Source organism: Trematomus bernacchii, unplaced genomic scaffold (genome assembly GCF_902827165.1).
Source record: "Trematomus bernacchii unplaced genomic scaffold, fTreBer1.1, whole genome shotgun sequence".
Classification (NCBI taxonomy): Eukaryota; Metazoa; Chordata; class Actinopteri; order Perciformes; family Nototheniidae; genus Trematomus; species Trematomus bernacchii.
Genome location: NW_022987608.1, coordinates 1,572,942 through 1,590,047, shown reverse-complemented (window position 1 = coordinate 1,590,047; position 17,106 = coordinate 1,572,942). Strand labels below are relative to the sequence as shown.

The following is a 17,106-nucleotide window of genomic DNA, read 5'->3' as shown; positions in this document are numbered from 1 at the left end:
TCTCTGAAAGTGTCGGTTGTTTCAGTGCCGTTACCTGAGTGGCCGCTGTGTACTCGTTGTGTTGTTGTTGGTGTTTGTTTCTCAGGTGGCGTATTAGATTGGTCGTGTTGAACGTAGCTCTGTTCTTTCCACCACGCGGAACCTCCGCCTTGCAAACATTGCATCTGGCTGTTACACTGCCTTCGCTTTCAATTTTATAATACTTCCAAACTCCTGACATTTTCTCTGTCCCGACTCCCGAGGCACCAGCTGAACGTAGCCTCTCGTTAGCTTACTGCTACTATTAGACACTGCGCCCACTCTGTTGCCAGATTTAAGAGAAATAAGCAACCAGGTCTATGAAAACAAGCCCATAATAAGCAACACATACATGATGTTGTGTAATTTTAAACCAAAACTAAGGCCTCAGGATGACTTTAAGACGTGAACATGGTCATTTTTGTTTTGTAACATTAAATAAAATAAGAAAAATATTTTATTAAAAAAAAAAAAAAAAAAATCCGATCCCCGATTTTTTTCTCCCGATTCCGATCTTTTGAAAATCACGTGATCGGGGATCGGGACATCTCTAGCAAGCCTGTTACCTCACGGGCTAATCCACCAATCAACTGAGAGCTAAAGCAACCTTTGCATGTAGCAGGTCAGCAGTTTTTTAAAGATGGGAAATCACTGTTATCTGTATCACACACTGATACCGTATCACATTATCATAATGGGATCCAGCTAATTGTGATACATATGTAATAATTATTCTGCTTAATTGGATTATACCTCTCACATCATGCTGCAAACTCAGTAAGGGCGGTGGTGGCGAAGTCCATAGGGACTTGGCTTGGCAACTGGAAGGTCACCAGTTCAATTCCCAGAAAGACTGAGTGCTACCGAGGTGTCCCTGAGCAAGGCACCGTTCCCTACACTGCTCCCCGGGCGCCGTACATAATGGCAGCCCACTGCTCCTAACACTAGGATGGGTCAAATGCAGAGAAACCGTTTCGTTACATAGAACCATGACAATAAGTTGAATCTTCAATCTTAAACAATAGGAGGGTATTTGATAATGATGATAATGATGAATGTCTCCAACCTCGTGAAAAATTGGCCACATTTCTCTTATTTTTCTGCAGCGTAGTAATCAGCAGCGAACCGCTTCAACACGTGTATTTCGGTTTATTCACGGCATTCATTTTGTTATTCTACACTCAGTATTGTTGATTTATAGTTATTTGTTAATGTATCTAACCCAATTTGTGTTCTTTTCAATTGAAAAGGATATTGCATTGTGTTTGTTACTTTCGTTGCAGTTGTATATGTCTTAACGGACCGTCCACACAGCAGCGTTAAAAAATCTTGAAACGTTTCTGCCCATTCACTTTGAATGGGGTGACGTCACTTTGCCTCACTTTTCGCCGAACTGCATTGTGGGAAGCAGAGGGGAGATTTTCAGGATTTTCAGGATTCAAAGTTGAGCAATGTTCAACTTTTGAAGCTGAGGTGGAAGCGTCAGCCAATCAAATCCCGTGTATGCAAATCTGACAGTTCATGCGCTAGCCAATCAAACCGCGTGTGGAGGAGAAATTAGCGGTAGGGAATCACCCGGTGCTTTATGACCAGTCCCTATTTACCTACCGGGATACAAACCGGAGGAGCCAGGCATGGAGGGAGGTGGCAGAGACAGTGGTATGTTTTCGCCTGTTTGGGGAGTTTATATCCAGTTTACTTCAAACTTTTTTGCTTCGTATGTCGGGGGCGGGAGATTCATGTGATTGGTTGTTGGTCGCGTTGCTCGCAAAAAATCCCCAAGCTTCAGATACGCCCACCTCCAAGATTTTTTTAACGCTGCTGTGTGGACGCTCCGTAAGTGTAATTTGGCTTGGCTTCCTATTTTGTATGGACATGCTTTTATTTTGAAGGAGAGTTAGCGCTGTTGACAGGAAGTAGTTGTTGTTGCTATGGAAACAACGTGACGGAGATTAACGGAGAAAAGTCATATCTACATATAAGGACGGAGAAAGTAAACGACAACGTTTATGGTTAAGTGTTAGCACCCCCCGAAGAGGCACAAGCTCTTACGTTGATATTGGAGATTTCAATCAATTCAATTTTTTTCAAAAAAAAAAGAATATCCGAATAACGAAATTGAAACCCGAATAGTAGTCCAACGAACGAATATTCGGGTACGGCCCTAATTCAACAAGCGTCTCACCTCTAATCAAGCTCTCACTTCTGTCACTGTAGTAAAGGCTTGAGTCACACAAACCAACATCATCAAACACTTTATCTCACTGAGCTGATGACATGTTTGCCAGGAAGTGCAGGAACACACTCACCATCAAAACTAAGCACATAAAGTTATCAGTAGTGTTCAGTGAGCATGCAACAGATGCTATCAAGGGGATAGGGGGGGGAATGTGAGCAGAGTTCAGTGGCATCACAGGAATGTGTGACATCCAACTATCAGCTGGATCGGTTGCCTAACAACAACAACAGGTTATTACTCCGTTCCATCTGAGGCGGGAACTGTTGCATCGTTTACATCCATAGACTTTTTGTCACCAGCTTGTTTTTGCTTTCTTTTTCTGGTTCCCTCCTCCAGCCTATCTCCAACTCAGGATGTAAACATAAGCTGTATGGCAGGTTTTGATCCGTGCATCTTGGGTTATTTGCTCCTGGAAAGCCTGTCGTTGCATGTCTTGTTTTGAATTACTGACATTGCATTCACACACAACTGCACATTTACATTCTAACAACTGTCAGATGTATAGGTTTATATTATACTGCAGATAACACTGCACTTTACTACTTATTTTGTACTTCTGGTTGGATAATAACTGCATTTCGTTGTCCTAATACTTGTACACTGTGCAATGACAATAAAGTTGAATCTAATCTAATTTAAAATAGCTCTCTTCCCTCGTTTTAAAAGCTCAGACAAACACCACACTCATAATCTCCTCATTTCCAACAAGGATAAATGCCTCAAAAGTTGTTACACTAAAAAGAATAACAAATATTTGAAAGCAGCATTAACAAAGAGTCACGAGCAACACAAGAACCTGATTTAACACCTCTGAAAGTTTCAAATAAATTGCTGTAAGGCTACTGCACAGTGTGTGTTATTTTGTCCACCTCGTGAACTGGAAGGAGTGTGTAGCAGCAGCTGTGTGTTCTCAGTGTGAACCACACAATCAGAAAGTCACAATCAGTGCATTCAGTTCCTGCAGTGCTGAGCAACCACAGGGAGCAGACAGTGAACAACTGAACCCAGCCAGGAGCAGGAAACCAGACTTCAATAGTTCAGTCTAGGCTAGAAGTGAAGTTTAGTATATCAGAAGGATTTAAAACTGGAAAGCTTAGAAAGTCCATCTGTTGGGGTCAATAAGAAGGGTCTTGTTTACATTATTTCCAGTGAGCTTACTGTGTATTTCTTGTTGGATGTTTCTTTAAATGTAGCTGGCTTGTCCTGCAATGTTCTTTCTTTGTTATCTCTTGTTGGCTGTTCGGTTTGTCTTCTATGTTGGAAAAAATTAGGGATGCTCCGATCGATCGACCGCCGATCGATATCGGCCGATACTCACTCTGTGCCGATCGATCAGTGCTCTCTAGAAATGCCGATCGCGAGAGCTGATCGCATGACGTAAAATGATGACGTAAAATACATGACACTTTTCTCTGTGCGCGGCAAAACAAGCTCGCCAAAATGGCTTCACCGGTCTGGCAGTATTTTAAGGTGTCCGAAAATGACAATAAAATAGCGGTATGCAACGTGTGTGAAGCAGAAATCCTGGAGCGAAACACACACTAAGAGTTAGACCTAACACACTTAGCTATTTTATCTACCTCTGGAACAAGCTAAACTAGTTATACATATGTTTATTCTTCACTGTCGGGTCACTCATTACTGGATCAGTGAGCTGCATGAGATACTGACAGGCTGTCAGGAGAGAGAGAGAGAGGGAGAGAGAGGGAGAGAGAGAGAGAGGGGGAGAGACAGAGAGAGAGAGAGAGAGAGAGAGGGGGAGAGACAGAGAGAGAGAGAGAGAGAGGGAGAGACAGAGAGAGAGTGCTTCCGCTCATTTCTCCCGTGTTATTATCCAAAGTTAATGTAAACTTGAATAATGTACTTCATTTGAATGTAATAATTATGTTGGTTGTTGTTTGTGGAAGCGCCAGTGAATGAGCCCCATTAACTGAGCCCCATTAACTGAGTTGTAAACATCACTTTAAATGGAAGATCCCCATAGGCCCCGCCCACTCGATCGGATCGGCGATCGGTATCGGCCGATACTGATTCCGGCGATCGGCCCCAAAATTGGCGATCGGAGCATCCCTAGAATGCTATTTCCGATTTAAAGAAGTCTGTACGATTGCTTTACACCTGTATGCTTCTTCTCAATAAAAAGATTTGAAACACATTAATGTAGCTAGCTGGTTGTCTTAGCTCCTGCTTGAGCACTCTGATATCATTGCTAATAGTTGCTAGCTCCACACCTAGCGTTTCTGGGCTATCCTGTAGCTTTAGTGACCCTGTAAGATCTTTGTCGTGTACGCTAGCTTCGGAGATTTCTTCCATTTTTGGTTGTTATCCTGTTGATTGCCGTCTTTTTCGACCCACTCTTATTTTAGATGAGTTGTTGACTTTTGTGGGTTCTTTTGAATCAGTTTGAGAGTTGGCTAACTAGCTTCCGCTCAAGCCGCCATCATAACAGAAGTATTTGTGTTTACTTTAGAATATGTGCCAAGTACAGCTTGATATTAACACTACAAAGGGACATTTTTACCACCTTTGGTAAGGCTGCGTTAACCAGAAAACCATTAAACAACCCAACAGAGATCTAGCATTCTGCAGGATAACGCCACAGATACAATCAGAGCCTCATGCCAGCCACATTTAACAACAACAGAGCCTCAAAACAACAAAGCGGGTTCAGTCTGCTTTTTAAAAAACACACATAAAAAAAAATTACTCAAAATGGAAAGGAGAGATAGAGGTAGGCCTCCAGAGGATGAAAGACGGGAGCAAGAGAGGAAATGTGGGTCAAACAGTGTGTGTATGTGTGTATGTGCGTGCGTGCGTGCGTGCCGCTCTTGGTTCTGAACCAGACCACGGCTTCTCGTGCGCAGACTTCCAAACCACAGTGACACGACATCAGGCGGTTTCCACGGTGACTGCAGCCATCGGGACAAAAGAGCTCCGAAGCCTTTTGTGTGTTTGTGTGCGTCTTTGTGTGCACGTACAGTGTGTTTGTGTGTGTGTGTGCAGATTTGCAACAATGCACAAAATAAGGGAATACAATTTGGTCAGTGTGGAGATGTGTGCGACGCTCTGAATGTGTTTGGACTACTTTGTGTGAGACAGTTTACAGACTTTGTAACTCATTTACAGACAGTTCTTGAAATAACTGCAGCTGAAACGTATTTTTTGTTCCCCCTAACTTAGCGTTGCTGCTCTTTTAAGGAATGAATGAAAAAATAGAAGCACTTCACTTAACGTTTCTTAGTAAATATGAGAATTAAAACCTTACTTTATTGCAGCTATCATATCAGGATAGTTAGCAAACGTGTTAGCAACAGCTCTGTTTTTCTGAGTGTGTGTTAAAGAAGGGAAAGTAAATAAAGATACCACGATGGCTTGGTGTAGGATTACAATATTTGATAAACTGTTAACTATATATATAGATTTCCCCCTGAAAAATCAAGTGCAACTTTTGCCCCTTGATCTTGATTTTAAGCCTTTTTGGACATTTATGCGTTTGCTCACTTTAATTTCTGGCACTCATTAGGAGCAGATTGGTCATCACTGCATAGCTTGTTCAAAACAACAGCCATCAGAAGAAAGATATACCACAAAAATGCATTAAACCTTTGGCATGAACACTATGACATCATTATATCCACACCCTCTGACACGGCTCTCTGCTGTCCACCCAGTCTGAATTACACAATCACACATGCATGCACCGACACTCATGAAGGAGTGTGAGTCAGCAACCTTGACATCGAGTCTGAATTTCAAAGACAAAATGCTGCATGAATGAATGAAGTCCACGTTAAAAACTGTCTGAGTGACGCTGTGATTAAGAAACCAAATCAGGGCGGAAAGAACCAGCTTCATCTGAAATGTACCGTCGCCCTGGAGATGTTGGACATTTTCTTTGTGCAAAAGCTCTTCAGTAAACTCAAATCCTTCCTGCAAACGAACGCCCCCCCCCGCTCTCTATTACCCAAATCCCAAGAACAGGAATGAAAGGCTTTGCAGGAGGGGAAGTGGATTCAGAAAGGCACACAGCGTCACTACAACCGTTTCAGTTTTACACAGCAGGTTAACTCCAGGTCTGACTCGCATGAAATCGTCACAGACTGATGATTAATAATAAGATGACTTTTAGATATTCTCCCTTCTCGTTGTGCAGCTACAGGTGGATGTCGGGAAGTACGTTCTGCTTTAGAGTGAGCAAGCAAACTGAGTCAAATAAGAGAGGGGAAACCAGCCAACGCTCACAGGTCACACACCGTCCACTTTCCACACACTCTGAGAAGGGACTGAATTACATCCAGGACTGAACACAAACACACCTTGGCTTGTTTAATCACTTATATCCTGATCCTAAATCAGTATACACGTCTTGTTTGAATTGTTTTTCAATTGCAGACAAACACACCCTTTGCACTTGATTCAAAATGCAAATTCAACTCATGTGAAATTGAAGATCTGGCAAAAAAATGAAATACAATGTGAATAGATTTTACCAAACCAAATACCTATTTTAGGAATCATTGGTGTCCACTAGTACAATGATCACATGTGTAATCAAACAAAGAGAAATAGGTTGACGTCACGTCGTGTCACGTGACTTGAATTTTGAATTGAGCCGTCCCTTTATAGATACTATCTCTTTACGTATTATGGGGCATTTCCACCATGGCGCGGAGCGCGGTTTAAGCGTGCCGGGCCCGTTTTTGGTTGCGCTTCCACTAGGCCTAGTTCCGGCCCGGGGGTACTTTTTCACCTCTTTTCTGGCCCGACAAAATCGTGGTTCTATCGGGGCCAACAAACAGGGCTGAGTCGGGCTGAGTATGCTAAACTAGAGAGAGAATCGCTGGCAAGGGGCTACAACTACAACAAGATGAACAAAATGACTGTATTCAAAATGATGCCGAAGTAACAACATACTGATACCGGTTAGTAAAAACCATGAATTAATGCTTTGTCAAGTCACAGTTTTTCTGGCCTCATAAAATCGTGGGTCTAGGGCCAGAGACAACGAGGCTGAGTCGGGCTGAGTATGCTAAACTAGAGAGAGCATCGCTGGCAAGGGGGCTACAACTACAACAAGATGGACATATTTGACCGTGATTTAATTGTAATACACGTTTCAAAATGATGCCGAAGTAACAACATACTGATACCGGTTAGTAAAAACCATGAATTAATGCTTTGTCAAGTCTGCAGACAGACGGCAGGCGAAACACCTTTTAAAATGCGTGTTTTCTGAATGGAGATTGGCTAAGCTAACGCAGTATATGCTCCGACCGTCCACACTCACAACAACGGCCTATACAGACATAAATAAAGCAGCGACTGTATTCACCATGACACAGGCAGTCTGTGGTTTGTACTTGTTTAACTTTTGTCTAGTTTCTGAACATATATAAGGAGCTGTGAGCTCTGTGAGCTCTGAGTGCTAACAGCTAACGGCTGTGTTGTTTTTCTGGGGTTCTCATTGAAGATGACGTCACGGCTCCGCCTACACTGCGTTACTATAGTAACTACCCCAGTTCCTAAACTGTAATGGAAGCGCAGCATGAAGTGAGCCGGCCCTGTTAAGGCCCAACGCGGCCAAGCAGTACCGAGCGTGGCCGAGGCCGACCGTGTGGTGGAAATGCGCCATTAGTGATGGGAATTCCGGCTCTTTTTAGTGAACCGGATCATTTGGCTCGGCTCACTAAGAAGAGCCGGCTCTTTCGGCTCCTAAACGGCTCTTCATGTTACCACAGTTTACCACGGAGCCTCAGTTTTGCCGCTGCGAGGCTCCGGCGCTCGCAGTTCACGCGCGTACCCCCCGTCAAGGCTCACCGGCAGTACACTTTCCGTCACAGAAACACGCTTTGCTGGCGGCGAAAAGAATCCCACCAGACTCCTTTGCCCCTCCAACAGAGGGATGTTCTTGTCCTTTTTCCTTTTCATCATTTCAAGCTATAAAAACTCTCGATCTTCTCTCAAATTATTAATTTTTTTGGACGCCCTCGGCTCGAGTTCAGGGCGTTCCGAGCTGAATAAGGGCGACAAATGACGGCAAGACGCCCCCTTGGCAGGAAACGCTGTTTGCTAGTATGCATAAAGTTCCCAGTGGCAAAAACGGAACACTGAGGCTGGTTTTACTTCTAGAAATGACGAGACAAGTGTGACATAAATCAGGGGCCGGGTTAAGGACTCATCAGTGGATGACGATCGCACGATGAGGAAGACACAAGGCCTGCATGCTGACAAGATGCTGTCACACATGCCTCTGGAGGAGCTTTAAAAGGACCAGGAGGATGTATAGTGAGAGAAAATGGTTCATTTGGTCATTGAATAATTCACAAATGCATCATAAAATCATCTGGGTCACCCTGTAGTGGTAACCTGCATTTGTTAGCAGACAAAGGCAAGAGAAGGGTGATGATTCGAAGGAGTACAGTGAGAGTTAGCAGAGGATATGGCTCTCTGAATACATAATCAGATTACACCACAGACACAATGACATACAGGAAATACGGTGTAAACGTACGCATCCCTTCAAGAGCAAGATGCAAACAAGACTTCCGCATGTTTCCCCAGAATACTGCGACAGGAAACACGATAACGGTGGGCTAATGCACCTCATCACGACTTATCTCCTGCCACAGACATTAGTCTTTACTCGGAAATCATTTCCATCACTCCTATCATTTCAACCTAAACACATCTTTCCTCAGGCAACTTGTATACTAGGGATGTCTGGAGAATAACTAGTCGATACCTATAGGAGTAAAATTGCATTATTCTCGCTATGAATGCAATAACAAGGTAAAAAGTCAATGTAAATAAATCCAGGGTACTTCAAAAAATACTCCTTTATTACAATTTGAATACTGTTCACTGGAAGTTAATTTACCCTCTCTAATATTGCCTTATTAATGCTGTTAAAATAACTGGCTGTTTTCATCTTTCTCGCCAAAAAACCCATCTTAAAAGTCTACAATTGAACAGATCATGAACCCCACAGCTATTTGCACTGAGTAATGCAAGCGTTCACACCATAGTGCCACTCCATTCAAACTGTTATCATCTTTCTTTGTGCATACGAGACAGATGAATGAATGATACTGTGCTCGTAATACTGCAGAACAAGATGGACATGTAATCTCTCTGTGTGCAGCGACGACATGCCATAAATACAGCAGAATGATAAAAAGACATCGAACCAGGTCTGGACCAATAGCAGTGCTTTAATCTGCATATTCTGACCAATCACAGGCAGGAGATTAGAGCCGGCACAGTGGGTGTCTGGGAGGATGATTTCCTTTTATTCTCAAACGGTGGATTTGACCTTGAGGCCGTCGTGTCAGAGAGGAAAGCTAATCTTCCAGTCACTCAATCTGAGTTTTTGAAATTGAAAATCATTCAACATCCATTAGGCATTCGCAACTACGCCAGTGACTAAAAGTACAGCCTCGGAACAGACACTCTTTAAAAATATTTTGTGTCGCATTTACCTTTAGGACTTTGAGTTTAGGTATGCTTCATGATAAAGAGCGCACAACTGTAATTTATATACTATCATATATATGTTTCTGCTACTTTAATATATGTCTTTATTTCTGTTGCTGTAGTATATCGGTCTTTTATATAACATATGTATCGAGAGTATTTTATATTGTGTATTCTTTGTGGTGCATGTCTTCTCTACTGTAGATATATATATATATATATAGTTTGTAATGCCAGAACACATTGCTGCTTTAACAAAATTATCTCCCAATATGTGATGAATAAAGTATCTTTCTATCTAAATACATAATTTTAAATAATTAAGGATTTACTGATCGCTTTAATATTAAACAATTATCTAACATCGTTAACTCTATTCATAGCATGTGCAAGAGGTTATCCCATGCGTTCTCAGTCTATATCACACACACACACACACACACACACACACACACACACACACACACACACACACACACACACACACACACACACACACACACACACACACACACACACACACACACACACACACACACACACACACACACACACACACAACACACACACACACACACACACACACACACACACACACACACACACACACACACACACACACACACACACACACACACACACACACACACACACACACACACACACACACACACACACACACACACACACACACACACCACCCCTCGGGGATTTCAATGATTGCTCCAACAGGCTGACTGTGAGCAGCACTGACTCAGCCTTTGTCCCGAGAGGGGACAGAAATTCTTAAAATTCCAGGGAAACCATCAAAGCACCAAGGAGCAGGGCATCCCTAACACACAAGCGCACACACACACACACACACACACACACAGGGGCCCTGGGGCCACAGTCTTCCTCATGAAAAAGGAGTATTCAGCACAACAGCCAGACTGCTGTAACACACACAGAGCCAAACACACACTTCTGCATATCAGCAGCACACCATATCGTCACTGCCACCTTCACCCTATAAATATACGAGCGTCATGACTAGGGATGGCTATCGCTAAGATTTTAACAGTTCTACTACTCTTACTGATATTGCTTATCGATCTTAAACGCAATTTTTATCGGATCTTTTTTATATGTTTTAATGGTAAATCTAAACAAATTGGAAACAGTATCAGTCGGGGCTAATCAATACCATAGCGAGGCAAAAAAATGTGGCTGTTTAATACCGGGTTTTGGTACCCATTCCTACTCGTGATTTAGTAACGCACTGGTCAATATGGGGTTACATTGCCATGGTAACACAGCAAACACCCAGAGACAGCCACACACATTCAGGCGGCCATCTGAATGGCAGAGGAGCTCACACTGTCACACACACAGCGACAGAGTACCGCAGCCAGCGTCACTCGGACCCCTATGAAAGGCAGATTGTGAGGGGCTATTTCTGGAGAGCCTGAAAGCTCTGCAGCGATGGAGGAAGTGGCTGCCCACAGGCAGGCACTGCTGGCAGCATCATACATACACACACACACTCCTCTCTCCTCCACACACACACTCTTACTCGCAGCTTCATCTCTATCTGAGAGGTTTCTATTTCTCCGTCGAGCTGCATGTAGTTTCATTCACGCTCTACTGAGTGCATCTGTGAGCAAAACATAAATTAGTCACAGCTTTGTCACGATAACGGTATTTCATCCTTCCTCCTAATTTGTTGTCTTTCAGTGGAATAGTAGGTGAAATATTGTCACAATTGCGTTGTTTTAAATTGTATAAAGAACGTTCAGAGAAATGTGAAATGTTGTGAAGCATTATCGTTTCTCTACAACTTCACTTGAAACTCTTGTGTTGTTTTGCACTTACGTTCATAATTAAATGATAACTGTTCATTCTAGTTTTTACTTCCGTCTTTACACTGGTTACCCTTTGTTATTAATTCATAAGGCCCTACATGCAGCAGACTCCCTCTCAAGAGATGCTTTTGGTTTCATGAATGAGGCCCCTAATATTCTCTGGTTCCTCTCTGCTAGCTGTCCCACAAAGCAGAACATAACATTTAGCGAAGCTGCCGTAAGCCACTGGAACAGCGTTACAGAAGCTACATACATTATTTAACTACAGGGTTTTCAGTGGTTATCGGGAAATGAAACAAACTATATCATGATAGGAGATTTTGACCATTTTGCACAGCCCTACCACAGCAAAAGTTAAAAAAATGTTTAATGTTAAATAGATTTGCCAGATTCATCTTGACTCTGGACAACGTGGTTTCCTCGAGTTTTAAGGATCAACCAAACACTAACCTATTTAATCAGGATCTGCATCTGACCTAAACATTCTTAATGACTAAATTGTCTTTATATCGCCCAATACCACAAACTAAACAATTGCCTCTGCTTTACAGTTTGTACAACAAACAAAACCCTCTGTCCTTAGACCCTCGCAGCGCACAAAGAAACAAATCCCAAAGAAACAAATCCCAAAGAAACTCCAGAATGAATGGGAAAGAATCGGGCAGACATGCAAAAGATGTCATATGTATAGATTTAAAAACTATATAGTAAAATCACAAAAAAAACAATCCCAATGGATGTGAGAATAAAAATGAAAGCCAGTTTTGACACCCAGAAGAAACACTTCACCCACCAAGTAACCATTTCTTGCACAAGTGGTTAAATGAGACACGTGTTATACTGCACAGGCTGTGTGAGCGTTTTCATATCGAGCCGCAAACTAGTTACGGAACAAGGCCTCAAAGCTTTTGTTTTATTTACAATCGTATTGTAGCAACCATGTCCCAATTGTACCATCGTGACAACACAGGCAGTAACAGAGGCAACCTGAGATTTGTAAACACAAAGCCTGCGTGCTCAGTCCGCCCTGGGTGTATCTCTCTGTGCCGCGCTGCCTTCTAATGTTGTGAATGGCCCTAACTTCACTGTGCGCTGTTGTGTGTGTGTGTGTGTGTGTGTGTGTACAATCCTTCAGTGGCTGATTTGTGTGCTGTCACTCCCGCCTGAAAACAACTATTCTGCATTGTTTCAGGCCGCCACTGCAATGACCAACACTCTTAAACTGCTCAGCCAGAGGCACACAGATGGAGCTACAATAGAGCCTGTATGTTAGAATCTGTGTGTCTCTCCACTGTCTCTGTCTTTAATGAGAGTGCCTTACACAGTTGCCGACACGCCCCACACACACACACACACACACACACACACACACACACACACACACACACACACACACACACACACACACACACACACACACACACACACACACACACACACACACACACACACACACACACACACACACACACACACACACACACACACACACACACACACACACACACACACACACACACACACACACACACACACACACACACACACACACACACACACACACACACACACACACACACACACACACACACACACACACACACACACACAGCTCTGAACTCGAGCCTCCCTCAGGTCCTCTCCCCAGTTTCCTGTTTGGCCCTTGGACAGCATGTGCATTTGGCTGCAGTGGCGCAGAGGAACTGCTGTCAAAACACAGTGACATGCTGTGGAGCTCCTCTAGAGTCATTCATACAGGAGGGACCACACCCCGGCAGCCACTATGGACTCTTCCAACCCATAAGCAGCCATCTTGGCCTCTAAGCAAGATCCACTGATAGCAAAACTTAGCATCTAGGTTGAGCCCAGTGTGAGCAACCTGACACCTAAGAGACAAATGTAGAGGGTGGATAAAAGATTGAAAGCTCTGCCTCCAGGTTTGCATCTGTTTAACAAGTCAAAAAGGGGTTTTAGTCGTGAACAAGAGCGTAAGAAAAGCGTTCTGCCTGCAGGATGTTTCTGTTTGTACACACCCACAGGGTGTTGTGTACGCGCTCTGAGAGGCAGCGATGATGTCATACCTGAAAACCTGTCAGTGCCCACGCTTGCAAAACATTCCACTGTTTGAGTGACAACCAGCAACACACAGTCACACACACACAACCAGCAACACACACAACCAGCAACACACACACACACACAGTCACAACCAGCAACACACACACAGTCACAACCAGCAACACACACACAGTCACACACAGTCACAACCAGCAACACACACACAGTCACACACACACACACACACACACACACACACACACACACACACACACACACACACACACACACACACACACACACACACACACACACACCACACACACACACACACACACACACACACACACACACACACACACACAGGATGTATGAAGTATTCAAACACAAGAGGAAACTCCACTGTGCTTCAGAATTCCTTGTATTCTTATGATCGAGGACCATTTATTCTAAATAGTAGCCAAGTGTTTTCTTTGAGATACCATGCAAGGCCTGTTAATAATAGTTAACGGCTATTTCTTATTTGATTTGAGAAGTCTTAAAAAGGTGTAAAGGGTTTATTTCTTCGCCTTTGGGTGTTTAGATTATTGCATCAGTTAATAAAGCTTTTCATATATAGAAACTCAATAATCTGATACACACTCTGCACTGCTTTAGTGCCATTAAATGCAACACCACATTTATAAGCGTACTGCTAAATGGAGTGGATCCCGTAATTAGCATCCTTATGTGCAGGATCCAGAATCGACTTTTAATTGAAGACGATTTTGGATTGAATAAAGAATCAATGAGATACTGAAATATTTAAATCTCAAAAAACAACCTCCAAAGTGATCGTAGATCGCCAGAATCTTAATTCAACCCCAAACGTGATACCTAGAGGCTGCACAAGAACCTGATAATTGATTACACACAATGAGAATCAATCAAATGACTCTCCATCTCTGGGCTGGCAATGATATGTGAGGATCTCTACAAACTATGAGAGCATAAGACAGTATCAGAAGTAAAGACTGTGCAGAATCGTATCGATCTAGCTGCAGAGAATGAATATAGGAAGTGAATGTTTACTGCCGGTGCATTACATAATGGCAATGATGATGCTCATGGTAACAATTAAGGCTATTGGGAATGTTTAACCCAATGCCTCCACCTAATAGCAGAGAGGAAGCAGAAGTAGGGCAACGCCAACAATCATCATCACCCTTAAGTGTTTGGTTTTACAAGGCATGGGAGCCTTGATTCATTAGAGCCACTGAGGCTTTAATGTCTGGGTCCCAGATGCTTTTTACTGGCCCGTTCTGCTCTGCATTGCATTCAGGCAGAGTCGAACAGGAAGGAGAGTTTCTGCAGCGTTTGCAGTGTCCACGTTATAACATCCTGTATTCACCCCCACTAAAAAAATAAAATACAAGGTGTAATAAGTGCAATGAGAAAAGTGATGTCGGTTGCTCCAGCATAATCAAGATAAAAGCCAGTTTCCCTGCCTGGCTTTTAGCCACAGAGGACTTGTCATGTTACAATTTGCCTCTTGTGAATAAATCATAGGCAGAAAATCCACTCTATATAAAAGACTCGTTACAAGATGCATGCTTCCATTGGATAGTTGGGTTGAATATTTCATGATTAAACGAGCCATTATACTGCACAGATCTAGGCCAAGGCTCCAGCTGAATGGGGGGGGGGGGGCTCAGATAACGGTCCAAACCCCGTCCCAACAACACAAGGGAACACAGCTCCGGTCCGAGGGGGCTCAGGGAGGGGCAAAGCAATCTGGGTTAATCCACACAAAACACACACAAAGAAAACACCCAACAGAACCCGTCAAGGAGAAGCATCGATTTCCAGTTTTAAAAAAAATATATATATTAGGTTTAAAGAAAATCCAAGAGGAAATAAGCAGGGTTTTAGTACATAACTGTGAGTGCTCAGGATCCTGCAGCCACAACACTGACAACCCGCTGTCCTGCAGATTCTGTGCAAAGTTTAAAATTCCCCCTTTTAAATGGCGAATGTTGCACAAGAAACATGTGTTAATGAGAGACAACTGGGGAATATGGAGCTGAAACTGTGAATAAATCAGTCCTAGGGCACAGGCTAACATGTAGCTCTTAGCACATAAAGTTAGCCTTACTTTGCTGTCATCCTACTAACACCTATTCCTATGCCTAAAATACAAAAAAACATGCCTCAAATGTAAACCACTGCATAAGAGTGGTTCATTTCAATGTATTTCCCTGTTTGAAATGCATGACATTAGCTCAGAGGTTAGCATTTAAGCACACTAATCCCAAGAGGCCAAGCGCATCCTCGGTGTAAAGTTGACGGCTAACTACCCGCTGACGTCACCTAGCGCGGGTCAGTTGAGAGTAACGTCGCGGTCCCCGCCTCCTTCTGTTTACCAACGGCTGATAATACGCCGCTAAAAAGCTAGCAGCTAACAGCTAACTGAAGGGACCCACCTCGCTTGTCGAGATCGTAACCGACCACCAGATAGTAGTCGGCGAGTCTCGACATCTTTGGAGCTCACGGCCACAAGCCTGTCTCGTTAAATCCTTCTTCTGTTTTTTCCGTCAAATTTCCATTTACGTCCTACCGGCGATTGACACATGACGGGCGACAGTAGCATCCTTCCTCCAGCTGCACACCGCCGCCATACTGTCAGCCTGCTGCCTGACAGAGAGTCTGCGCACTGAGGCACGAGAGGGAGGGTCAGGAATGTCCCGTGCGAGGAGCCTCGAGCTCGGGGGCCACAAATCTGACCAAACCCTGGTATAAACCACGATAAAACCCAGCAGTACCGTCGCTAGAGGGCTTTTTTTTTGACAAATATTTGTATTGGTATTTCTGTTTTTTTCACAAAGACATTACACAAATCTGTAGGAATGTCCCCCATATTTTATAGAAGGGATATCAGAATCAGAATCAGATACGGGTTTATTACCAGGTTGACACGTAGGCTACGAGGAATTTGACTTGGTGTCGTGGTGCATACATAAGAGTAAAACAAAACACAGATAGCGAACTATATTAAGAACACTATAATAACATTACAAAAAAAGTAAGAAAGAAATGTAGAAAAATTGAAAATAAAATAAAGCAGTAATTTACATTGAAATAGAAAGCAATACAATGTAAACATATGTACAGTAAGCAAACCAGATATTGTCCACATTTTGTATATATATCGGGCTTCTTCTTTATATTAAGTGTTGGAATCACAGGAAAAAAAACAAGAATTTTGGACATATTGGTAATTTGGCTGAATATTTACTGATAATTTGCCCACATAATGTTTTCCAAAATCGTTGTTAGAGGTGGTGACAATTCAGGAAACACCTAAATTAAAGAGGACCCTAACCAAATACTTTATTTTTAACCGGTCATATACAAGAGCAATTTTTATTTCAGGGGGGCTAGTTTCAAGATTCAAGATTCAAAGCCTTTTTTTCCATATGCACAGCACCTTTTTCT

At 42.9% G+C, this 17,106-nt stretch overlaps 1 protein-coding gene across 1 annotated transcript in view; it reads right to left on the bottom strand.

Moving 5' to 3' along the window:
- Positions 1-16,292, bottom strand: part of LOC117483093 (myotubularin-related protein 5-like) — a 54,044-nt gene extending 37,752 nt beyond the window's left edge. Inside the window, 1 exon segment of the mRNA XM_034131255.1 lies at positions 16,095-16,292. Coding sequence (XP_033987146.1) covers positions 16,095-16,149 — 55 coding nt within the window. The 5' untranslated portion in view covers positions 16,150-16,292.
- Between the last annotated feature and the right edge of the window lie 814 nt (positions 16,293-17,106).